We start from the raw sequence: 11,652 nt of genomic DNA, 5'->3' as shown, positions 1-11,652 counted from the left end.
AACGCACCAGTTGTCTTGAAAGTTCAGGTGCAGGCTGTATACAGGCACGGGAGTGGTTAGAGTCACGCCTGGTAATGTCTGTAATGCTTTCAGAGGACATCTTGACTGGGGTGGAAAAACTTGCATCCAAATGCTATGAAGGAAAGATAAGAACATGTTAACAATGTGCATAGTTGTCAAAACTCCATGCAAACCTAACAGCTTCACATCCCCTTATTTTCAAAGTTGCTCAAAGATGGGAAATATTTATTGCCAAGGAGTAATGGTACATTTTTTACTAAAACAGAAAAGCAGTTTGCCATGATTTATTAAATGTACACTGAGAACTGAGAATTTAAAAGATGATTCCACTAACCTCTAACTATGTTTACCTTAAGTGTGTAAAGGAGCTATTTGCAAGTCATTAAAATAGTTTTATCATAATGACAAACAATACTATGAGTGATGGAAGGAAGGGGGTGACCACGAAAAGCAACAGAACCTTCATCCCCCCTTGTGCTGAGTATATTAAATGAGTATTCATGCATATTTGTTTTGTATCATCAGGGAAGGGAAAGCATCGGTCAAGGAGTCTTACGAGTAACACAAATAAATGGGGTGCACAAAAGAACGGCGTGTTGCTTTATGCCTACTTCATTACCTGGAAGGTATCGAGTGCACCTCAATGGTACACGCGAGTAACTTAAACTAGCATGCTAAAGCCCTCGTGTTTCAACGCCACCAACACTAACGAACGGCGAAACACTTTGCAGCAACATGTTAGCTAGCTAACAGAAACCAACCAATGTAACGTTAGCATACGGCGCTATAACGTTGTGCACGTGCATACAACGTAGTAACGTTAGCTTTAGCTAGTACAGACGTTAACTTTAATATGTGCAAATTCACTCGACCATGCAAAAACCGCCAGCCGCGGGTCATTATCGTTAAATTACACATGACATTATGAACACGTGAAAAATAGGGTGGGGTCCGTCACATTGTAAACTTCTTAATGTTAACTTTTAGCGTAACGGTGGCCTGCCTCGGTCGGCGCTAGCTGCTCTTGGCCTGTCTCGAACGATTCCGTCGTCACGCGCTTTCCGGTCATTACGCTGTCATTTTCTTCGGCAATCGCCAACCAAACGTAAGTAATATTAATTCATACATATCAAATAATCTACGTGCCAAATTTCATGAATATATATGGACGTTTATATGTCTAAATACTATAGGAAAGTGACTTTGATGAGAGGAAGCAGAAAAAACGCTCGGGCGACGCTCTTTACTCTGAGAAGTGTCTCTGTATTTTCTCCGTATTGCTAATATAAGTTAGCATACGAGTGTAGTTTGTAGCTAGCTTTACACTACTTTGTCTAGCCAATGAAACTATAGCATTGATGTGTGACATAATCTGTCGTCGAGGGGAGGGAGGCAGAAATGTTGTGTCTGAAAAAAACAGTTGTGGCCGCGGGAAAAACGATCAAAGAATCATAGCGCGAGTTAAAGGTAGGCTGCTGCTTGTTTGGTCTTAGCTCTGAAACATAACAGCAGACATGTAAAATAAAATGCTTTTCTTGTTTATCATAAGCCAGGCTACATCAAGTATAATAATGCACAATGATCTGATCAATTATGCAAATAATGTTGGTGTGTGTGTGTGTGTGTGTGTGTGTGTTTGAGAGTGAGCGAGACTGTACATTTATTGAAAGCCAGCAGTGGCTCTTATGATTAGAACTATTTATGTAGATAAGCCTCCAATATAACACAGTGCTGTTATACAGTATATAAGGTTAACCAAAATGTAATGTTTTTGACTTAAATGTCTCTCTTGTGGTTTATGTTCCTGCCTGAAAAGAACAGAGACAGAGAACAGCGACAGAGAGAAGGAAGAGAAGAGAGGCAAAGGGAGACCGCAATAAGCAGAAAAACAGTAGAAAGCAGACTCAAAGAAGCAGAAAAACAGTAGAAAGCAGACTCAAAGAAGCAGAAAAGACCAGAAAGCAGACTCAAAGAAGCAGAAAAGAACAGAAAGCAGACTCAAGGAAGCAGAAAAGACCAGAAAGCAGACTCAAAGAAGCAGAAAAGAACAGAAAGAAGACAGCAATAAGCAGAAAAAGAGTAGAAAAGACAGGAAGAACCTTTAAAGTAACAAAGGTAGGTAATGTGTGTCTGTGTGAGAGTTTTTTTCCTTTACAGGAGGATCAAGAAAATAAGAGATGGATATAGAAATTGTAAATCTACAATGGTTTAAGGTAAATATATGTATGTCTATGCATGTGTTAAATATGCATGAGTCTATACATGGCAATCTGGCAATTTATAAAACTATTCAATTCATTGAGACATGTACTGTGGCTTTAAAACAAATTTTGTATTTAATTTCTTACTGTAAATGTGTATTTGCAGATGCCAAACATGCGGCAAGTCAGGAAGAGGGAGAGGAAGACGAGGAAGTGGACCCAGGAGGCCATGACACAGGCCCTACTGGAGGTGAAAGCAGGCAGGCTTTCTCTACGGCAGGCAGCCCAGCAGTTTGGGGTCCCTAAGTCCAGCCTGAGTGACCGAGTCAGTGGAAGGGTGTCCTCTGACTGTGTCTATGGTCAGAGGACACTCCTCACCCCTGAAGATGAGGATTCCCTGGTGGAGTACTGTTTGTATTCTGCCAGTCACGGGTTTCCACTGACGAAGCCTCAGGTCCTGGCCCACGCTCTGGCCATCTATAACCTCCGCCACCGGGACGCACAAAGAACCGTGCTTGGCCAGACGTGGTGGATAAACTTCCGGGAGCGGCAACACCATCGCCTTACTGCCCGGACCCCAGACATCATTGACCGTGGGAGGGCATCCTGCGCCAAGAGGGGGCCAATTGAGGAGTATTTCGGGCTCCTCACCACCACCCTGGAGGAGCATGGGTTGAGGGAGAAACCTCGTCAGATATACAACTGCGACGAGACGGGGTTTCAGCTGGACTCTACAAGAAGGAAGGTCATCGTGCCCCGGGGGACTAAACATGCTTACAGGCAGGCCCAGGGAACCAGAGACCACATCACCGTCCTGGCCTGCCTGAACGCGGCTGGGGAGGATGTCCCCCCATTCATCATCTACAAGGGGGGATATCCAGGGGGCCCCTATAACAAGGAAGGGGTTCCCGATGCCCTCTACGGGAAGTCGCCAGCAGGGTACATTGACAGTGAGCTGTTTAGGAAGTGGTTTGTCGGGCATTTCATGAAGTTCGCCGTGCAGGAGCGCCCGCTGCTGCTCATCATGGACGGACATCAATCCCACCTGGATCCAGAGCTGGTCCGGGCGGCACAGAGGGAGGGGGTCATTCTCTTGTGCCTGCCACCACATACGTCTCACATCCTTCAACCTCTGGATATGAGTTTCTTCGGACCCTTGAAGGCAGATTTCTCTGGTGTTACAGGAGATCTGTCGGCAGTGAGCCACTCCTTCATGGTTTCTAAGAAGGAGTTTTCAAGGGTCCTAAGAGACTCCTACCAGAGGGTGAAGGATCGGAGACTGGTGGTGGCTGGGTTCAGGAGGTGTGGCCTCTACCCTCTGGACCCAATGGCCATCGACTGGTCACGGGTCATGCCGTCCGGGCCGCGGCGTGGGGCCTCCTCACCACCTCCGCCAACCTCATCGGCATCTTCCTGGGCTGCGCCTGATGTTGCCCTCCCCTCCCAGCATCCCCTTTCTCCAGCCCCTATCCCCAATCCCCAGAACCAACCCCCACCTGCCCCTCCTCCCAATCCCTACATGACCCATCCCCTGGTAACATCAGGCCGGATAACAGCAGACCTGGCCCACCTCCTGGCCGAAATAAACTACAACCGCAACACCGGCAAGGTCAGGAGGAACATCACCAAGGCCAGGTTACTGACAGCTCAGGAGATGTCCGACGTCATCGTGGAGGCAGAGGACCGTGCTGCAAGACGGGAGGCCCAAGCTCTGGCCAGAAGAGACAGAGAGCAGCAGCGGGCCGGAGACACCGGCCCGGCAGCCACTTCCTCTACCCTGTCTGGCGGCTCTCGCCCCAGCCGCAGAAGACCAGTGTCCCTCGGGGCTACTACAGCCACCAGCTCCGGACTTTCCATCGCCGGTCCCTCATCCCGCTCTGCCCCCTCTCGTGCCTCCCACGGTCCCCGGCTGCCTGCCAGCAGCACATCACCACCACTGAGCCTGCCTGCTGAGGAACACCGCCACCTTCCCCCATCTCCTGGTCAGCGCATCCCTATTTTGCATTTGAATTCACGTATAAATCAGAATTTATTAACTATTGTTACGCATAAACATTATTATAAGTATGTATTTTAGAGTTGTAATAATAAAATATGATTATTATTTCAGAGCCTTCAACATCGGCTGCGGGACGTGGCCTCTATGGGTCCCAAACTCCTTCCTCTCCCTTCCACTGTAAATCCTTTAAATAATCTAAAAAAACCCCACAATATTATAACAGGATGGTGACATTAGCCATGATGAAGAGTAAACAAAGCATGGTTATGCTTTTTCTGTTATTTATACAGCCTCCCAACCTGCAGAGACCCGACCTTCATCCAGCTCCTCGTCTGCTGGACCTACGACATCCACCGGTACTTCATGTTAACTTGCATTGTATGCCAACCCATGAAAATCTGATCATTGTCTTTAATTCAAAGTAATTTTTTATTTATTTTAATAGGTCACACTCCTGAAGAGATGGAGCAGACAGTTTGGGAGTGTGGCCGGTGCCAGGAACCTGACCCTCCAGAGAGCTCGGAGGGATTGGTGTCGTGGGTCCAGTGTGACAGCTGCCACACATGGTATCACACCATGTGTGTGGGCTGGGACGAGGAGCTGGATGATGAAGACGATTATTTCAAATGCCATGTGTGTCCTGATTTTTAATTTAATTTTTGATTGGTTTGTTTTTCAATAAATGTTTGCACAGAACTTTTCAATCATTTGCACAAGTTATTTGTCTTTCACTTTAACAATGTAGCTTTTTAATCATGAATACTCATGTTTTTAGTTGTAATATAACTCTTACTCTGCACTGTGTGTTATGATAATAATTGTTATATACAATATGTGTACATAATTGTTAAATTCCAGACATCAGCTGGTGTTTTGCCAGTGATTGACATGAGAAGAGTTTAACAAAACATCCAGCAGGTGGTGGTATACGCTCAAACGGAAATTAAGGAGCTTTTATTGCATCATTTGGAGTTGTTGAAGCGTGATATCTTATTGTGAAGGACAGAACTACGGTCCCGGATGTGTTGACAGCATTGATGGTCATTTTTGCGACCCTGGAACAAGCGAATATCCCCGAAAAACCAGCAGCAGCCAGTGTTTACAACGAGGATAGAAGTCCGGACGGATTAGGCCACGAGCAGTGCACGGCTAATTCACCGGTGTTAGCATCGTTTTAACGACTCTGGTAAAGGCAAAGCTAACTGTAATAATTACAACAATATTTCGTTTGAAAGGTACGAAGTTTAACTTCAGTTTAACACCATTAAATCAACTGAAAACATTACACGATCATTTTTATCAACATTGTAAGTGAATTGTATTGAAACATTAGCTAAAAACTGTCCGGTTTGGGGTACAATTCCGTTACATTAAAAAAATAACATGTTCGCTGACGAGCCCGTTAGTTAACACACTCCAGAACATACACAGCCTTACCTTGTTAATTTGTGCTCAAGGTAGACAGCATGCTGCAGCAACACTTGAGCTGACATGGACCAGCGCGGACTTGCTAACGTTATCTCTAACTAGTGATGTTACGAGATGTGCCGACGCTTCGAAGCGTGTGTCGAGTAATGGAGGGGGCGTTTCCTTGAAGCGCGTATCGAGGCTTGCTTCATTTAGGGGAGGAGCCAAAAATGATGACGTCCGAAGCCTCGCTGCCCGGCTGTACCACGTGACTGCTTCGGGAAGTGGTTCAGAGTTTGCCGGGAGGTTCGACAGCAATATAAACCACTCAGGCTCCATTCAAAATGTGGGTTGTTGGTGGAGAGTTGCGGTCAGTTGAGAGTTTGGATAGTTTGGAGAGAGAGAGATAGTTTGGATAGCGTTTATATAGTTTGGAGAGTTTAGAGAGAGAGAGATAGTTTGGAGAGTTTAGAGAGAGATAGTTTGGAGAGTTAGGAGAGTGAGGAGAGAAGGATAGGTGATGGAGCCAGCTAGGAAGAGGAGGATTTCCCCTGTGTGGGAACACTTTGATTTGATAACTCCTAATAAGGTAAGCTAAAGCTAACTCTATTTCAGACACATTAGGTTTGCTTATCAAGAACTGTATTTTTCACAGTTTCTTCTTTTATTCAAAGGTGAGGTGTTTATTGTGCTCCAAGGAGCTGGGGTACAATAACAACACCTCATCCATGCTAAGGCATTACCTTATGCATGAGAATAAGGAGGAAACTGGAGCTTCAGCCAGCCATTGTAAGTCATTACAATATTACAAATGCACCATCACAATTTTTCCCTGTTCACTTTTGTGTATTGTGCAAATTAAGCCAGGTAACAGACACTGTATTTATTCTCTTTTAACCAGCCACCAGAAAACTAGAGCTGGATGAAGCCCTCGTCTCCATGATAGTGACGGACACACAGCCCTTCAGTATTGTGGATGATGTTGGATTCAGGGCATTTGTGTCCAAACTGGATCCTAATTATGTTATCCCTACAAGGCAGGTATGTATGGGTGCATGCATGAAAATGAGAAACTGTTATTTCTGAATAAAAATGAATAAAATGTCCCGTGTCCTGTACATCACTGTCCAAGTTCCACAAGCATATTCAGTCCCCTCTTCCTAGTTCCACAAGCACTTTCACTGTCCTCTGCCTGCTTAAGCCCATGCCATTTTCCTAAAGTGACATAATAACATCATTACACAACCTGCCATATCATATGATACTCCCATTTTGGGAAAATTCACACACAGAATACATTCAAAAAAAATATAAAAATATTTTATTATGCACATATGTGATCATTTATGTACAGAAATTATTTGGTCATACATTTTTGTAATTCAGTCATTCCCAACAGCCATAACAGACACAACAATTCAATGCATCACATTATGTGGTTCAGATACAGCTGCCTGTGATTATACACTTGGCCAGTAGGTGGTATCGTGTGCACATGAAGCATCGAGTAATGAACCCTTTCTCGAACCAATTGGCTGAAGTGTTGCGAGGCCTCATGAGGCTTCATCTCGCCATCACTATCTCTAACCGAAGGCACTGGTGTAGCGCAGTGACGTATTTTTCCCTCTCTTCTTCTTCTTCTTCTTCTTCTTCTTCTTCTTCTGCTGTTGCTGTTGCTTCTTCTTCTTCTCCTGAATTTGTGGCGGTTGGTGTTTTTTTTTTCTTGATTGAACTTTATTGAACATTGTCAACAGACATTCAGCAGATCATGAACATTCTTACACAAATAAGATTTAGGTATAAAAAGTAAATGTTAATCAAATCAAATCTAAACAAATAAGGTATTTAAACGTAATGGTATCTTAACAGGGGCTAAAGAAAATAATATTTCATTTATTTTATTTTATTATTTAAAATATATCAAAGTCAAAGTCAAAGTTCACTTTATTGTCAAAGTTTCCACATGTGTTATGCATACAGAAAATTTGAAATGCCGTTTCTTGCAGTCCCACAGTGTGATATAGACATGACCATATAACATATAATAGAATAAAATAGAAAAAAAGTTAAGAACATAAGGGCCTAGATAAAGGATTAACAAGAAGCTAAGTACTATCTAAAGATCTATCTAAAGATATATATCAAACTATCTAAAGATATATATCAAACACAATATACATAAAGGATTAACAAGAAACTAAGTACAATCTAAAGAGATATATCAACACAGTCAACAGTAGTGCAGGTTATTATTGTCTTTAGTGCAAATATTTCTAGTGTAAGAGAATATTCCTTAAAGTATTTTTACAGTAGCAGCAGAGAATAAAAAGTGACTGGTGCTGGATGAGGGAAGGGTGTGTGAGGGGGAGTAGATGTCCTGGTATGTTTCATTTGAGGCAGTGGGGAAAGGTGGGAGGGAGGGAGGGTAGAGAGGTCAGGGGAGAGATGGCAGAGATGGCAGGGGGGGAGAGAGGGGGAGCGAGAGGAGAGAGGGAGGGAGAGAGTTCAGCATCCTGACCGCCTGGTGGAAGAAGCTGTTCCTCAGCCGGGTAGAGCTCGAACGGAGACTGCGGAACCTTCTCCCTGAAGGCAGGAGGCTGAAGAGGCTGTTGGAGGGGTGGGTGGGGTCACCCGCAATGCCGAGTGCTTTGCGGGTGAGGCGGGTGTTGTAAATGTCCTGTAGTGTAGGGAGTGAGACTCTGATGATCCTCTGGGCAGAGTTCACAATGCGCTGCAGGCTCTTGCGGTTGGAGGCGGTGCAGCTTCCGAACCACAGCGTGATGCAGCTGCTGAGGATGCTCTCAGTGGCGCCTCGGTAGAATGAGAGCATGATGGGGGGGGGGGCTCCTGCTCGCTTGAGCTTCCTGATGAAGTACAGGCGTTGCTGGGCCTTCTTTGCCAGTGCAGTGGTGTTGCTGTTCCTGGTGAGGTCATCTGTGATTGTCACACCCAGGAATTTGGTGCTGCTCACCTGCTCCACAGCAGCACCATTGATGGTCAGAGGGAGGGGGGGTTGGGAGTGGGTTCTCCTGAAGTCAACAACAATCTCCTTTGTTTTCCCCACATTGAGGAAGAGATTGTTATTTTGGCACCAACGGACCAGCTGGTTCACTTCCTTCCTGTAGTTAGTCTCATCGTTGTGGCTGATGAGACCTACCACGGTAGTGTCGTCAGCGAACTTCACGATGTGGTTGGAGCTGTAGTTGGGTTTACAGTCATGGGTCAGCAGGGTGAAGAGAAGGGGGCTGAGCACACAACCTTGGGGGGCCCCCGTACTCAGTGTTAGTGTGTTCGAAGTGTTGTTGTTGACCCGAACAGCTTGTGGTCTCTCTGTGAGGAAGTCCAACAACCAGTTGATATATAATTATAGTATATATATATACACACATACATACATATATGTACATGTATATATTTACTAAAATCTACCCATGCACAGTGGCCTTAGTTACCTCAGCAGATGCCCAAACCACTATGCTGAGTTTTCTCGACTTAAAAGTTTCAGTGGACTGCACTCCTTATTAGTAAAGTTGACATTTTGAGTTAGCTCAACTTTTTCCAATGGGATTTGTTGACTCAAAACTTGGCAAATTTAATCTTTCCCATTTCCTTCTCTATTGCCTTGTCAGTTTTAATGGGTGATAATGGGCCCCTTCATTCTTAAAAGCAACTACAACTTTCCATTCATTTGGTTCATCCTCCTTCCTCACACTTGATCTAGTAGCCTTCACTGTTTCTCCTCTTTCTGGTAGCTTCTTGCCATGGCATATTATCCCTCTCAACTATCACCCATGATATCTGCATTCACGGTACAGTTGTTGCTCAACCGCTAAATTTCTGCTCTCTTCTCGTAATCAACCATTTTCCAACAGACTTTTCTTCTTCCGCACTCCGATCTCCTACAGTCCTTGTCCGCAGTAAATATTTCCTTCAGCTGCCGCACATGGCTGCTGCTGCTGCTGCTTCTTCTTCTTTTGCTTTTGATGGCGGTTGGCAAACAGCTTTTGGGTGCATTACTGTCACCCACTGATCTGGAGTGTGGACGATGGATAATAATTCTCTAATACCAAAACAAACAAACTTTTTAATACTTACTAAACTAACTTATTTGATGACTTTTTACGCCATGCTATACTATTACTTTATAAATGACTTTTTATATGTCGTAAAAGTAATTAAAAAAGTTATATTATAGTATGTCGGAAATTGTTATACCTGCTAAACCGTGATTCTTTTAAAGGTGCTGAAACAAAGAATACTATGAAACAGAACTTGTCTTTGTGGATTTTATTCTCTTCACAGAGAAGGTTCAATTAGCGTAAAGATTATCTGCATGACAAAGAACTCATTACAAGATGTGTTGAATATTTAAGCACACAGCGGGACTGAGGCAACTTCCCCTTTACATCAAGGTTACACAGTTAAACATCGGTTAGACAGGCTAGGGGGAGGTCAGGAGGGGCTAATCGTACACCTGCCGAAGTGTCTCGTACACTTCCTTTGCAAAACAGGAAGGTGCTTCAAATGGAGAAGTATATTGCGTGGACAAAGGTCACCACACGCTCAGCTTCTTGGAAACTTAGCGTAGGCAATGAAAGGGTTTGAACACCAAAACTGTCGAGCAGTATCACAAAACTATAAAACCTGATTATGAACATTTAATAAGTATGAACATTTAATTAGCTCACAACTCTCTTATTCTGGGTTTTAAACCAGTTATTACATGTTTATATACTGATTACACAATAAACTATTTTCTCCGTTCGTCCGAAGGGAGGCGACCAACTTTCTTATTCGATAAAGAATAAAATGATATCTTATATATACACACGTTTATCTGTATATAAAGATGGGCGACATATCTCTCTGTCCTAGCCTTTTAATTTGCAGAAATATTAATCCCACCCCCCTCTGCTCTGAAATCAAACGCATCCCTGCAGTGACTCCACCCGCCCTGAGGGGAGCTTCATTTCCTCTCAGCTGCTGATCACTGCCACTTCATTAAGTGCAAACGTCAAGCAAACGTCAAACATCAAGGGGGGAGGAGAGAAGGACATAAGGAAGGAAGAGAGGACAGTAAAGTACACTTATCTACATGAAAATACATGAGTAATGTGCAGTAATGTGTTTATTCTGCAGTACAGTAAACGAGTATAAACACTGTCCGTCACCGCTCGATGAAGATGATTGGCGGAGGCGTGATGTGATGTCATCCCTCTGCTGACGACACTGTGACATCACAGATGTCAGACCTCCATCCGGTCTGGTTTGGGCGTCTTGGAGATCCAAAGGTTTGACTGAGACACGACGGCCGTCTTGTTGCGAGGAGTACTGCGAGGAGAGAGTACTTTTACTCAAGTACTGTAATTAGGTACAAGTTTCAAGTACTCGTCCTTCTACCACATGTTTCTCACAGGTTTAGTTTCTGTACATTGTTGCATTAGTACTTTTACAGTAAGAGTATTTTACTGTGTGATATTAGTACTTTGACACACAGCAGGTTCACTGAATATAGAGCAGACTGTTTGTCGCTCACACACAACTCATATTCGCACACACACACACACGGACAGGGCACACAGAGCAGTGAGCCAGGCGCTGCTGTAAATCAGCTCTTGTTAACAAGACGTCAGTGTTTGATTTGTCATAATCACTGAGTAAGCATCACACACACACACACACTGCATCATCAGCAGTAAAAGAGAGGTGAAGCCCCTCCTCCCATGAGACCTGATATTGTTAAAAATCTGTGGAAGTCAATGTGGAGAGAAACATGTTTCTCAAACAGGATGTTTGTCCCTAAAGAGAATTTAACAAACAAACGTCATTCAAACTCAGCAGAAACAAAATAAAACTCAGCAAACAGTCCTTGTTAGCTTTGTAGCCAAGTTAAACTTATCAGAGTCAAACTTATCCGAGTTAAACGTAGCAGAGTTAAGCGTAGCGAGGTAAACGTAGCGGAGTTAAACGTAGCAGAGTTAAACGTAGCAGAGTTAAACGCAGCGAGTTAAACGTTGCAGAGTT

At 44.0% G+C, this 11,652-nt stretch overlaps 1 protein-coding gene and 1 long non-coding RNA gene across 2 annotated transcripts in view; one reads left to right on the top strand and one right to left on the bottom strand.

Annotated features, from left to right (window-relative positions):
• Nucleotides 1-4,250: 4,250 nt before the first annotated feature.
• LOC306794429 lies at nt 4,251-4,780 on the top strand. The gene is made up of 3 exons (XR_013772927.1): nt 4,251-4,398; nt 4,512-4,577; nt 4,667-4,780. It is a non-coding gene; the product is annotated as an uncharacterized lncRNA (long non-coding RNA).
• Nucleotides 4,781-10,874: 6,094 nt separating this feature from the next.
• The window catches only part of chodl (chondrolectin), a gene marked incomplete at its 3' end in the record, with an annotated part of 11,095 nt that continues 10,317 nt past the window's right edge, over nt 10,875-11,652 (bottom strand). The window contains exon 8 of the mRNA XM_079292413.1: nt 10,875-10,959. Within this exon, the coding sequence (XP_079148539.1) occupies nt 10,875-10,959 (85 nt within the window). The remainder of the gene's footprint in view (nt 10,960-11,652) is intronic.

Source organism: Melanostigma gelatinosum (assembly GCF_949748355.1).
Source record: "Melanostigma gelatinosum genome assembly, chromosome: 20".
NCBI classification, from domain to species: Eukaryota; Metazoa; Chordata; class Actinopteri; order Perciformes; family Zoarcidae; genus Melanostigma; species Melanostigma gelatinosum.
This window is presented reverse-complemented; position numbering and strand designations above follow the sequence as displayed.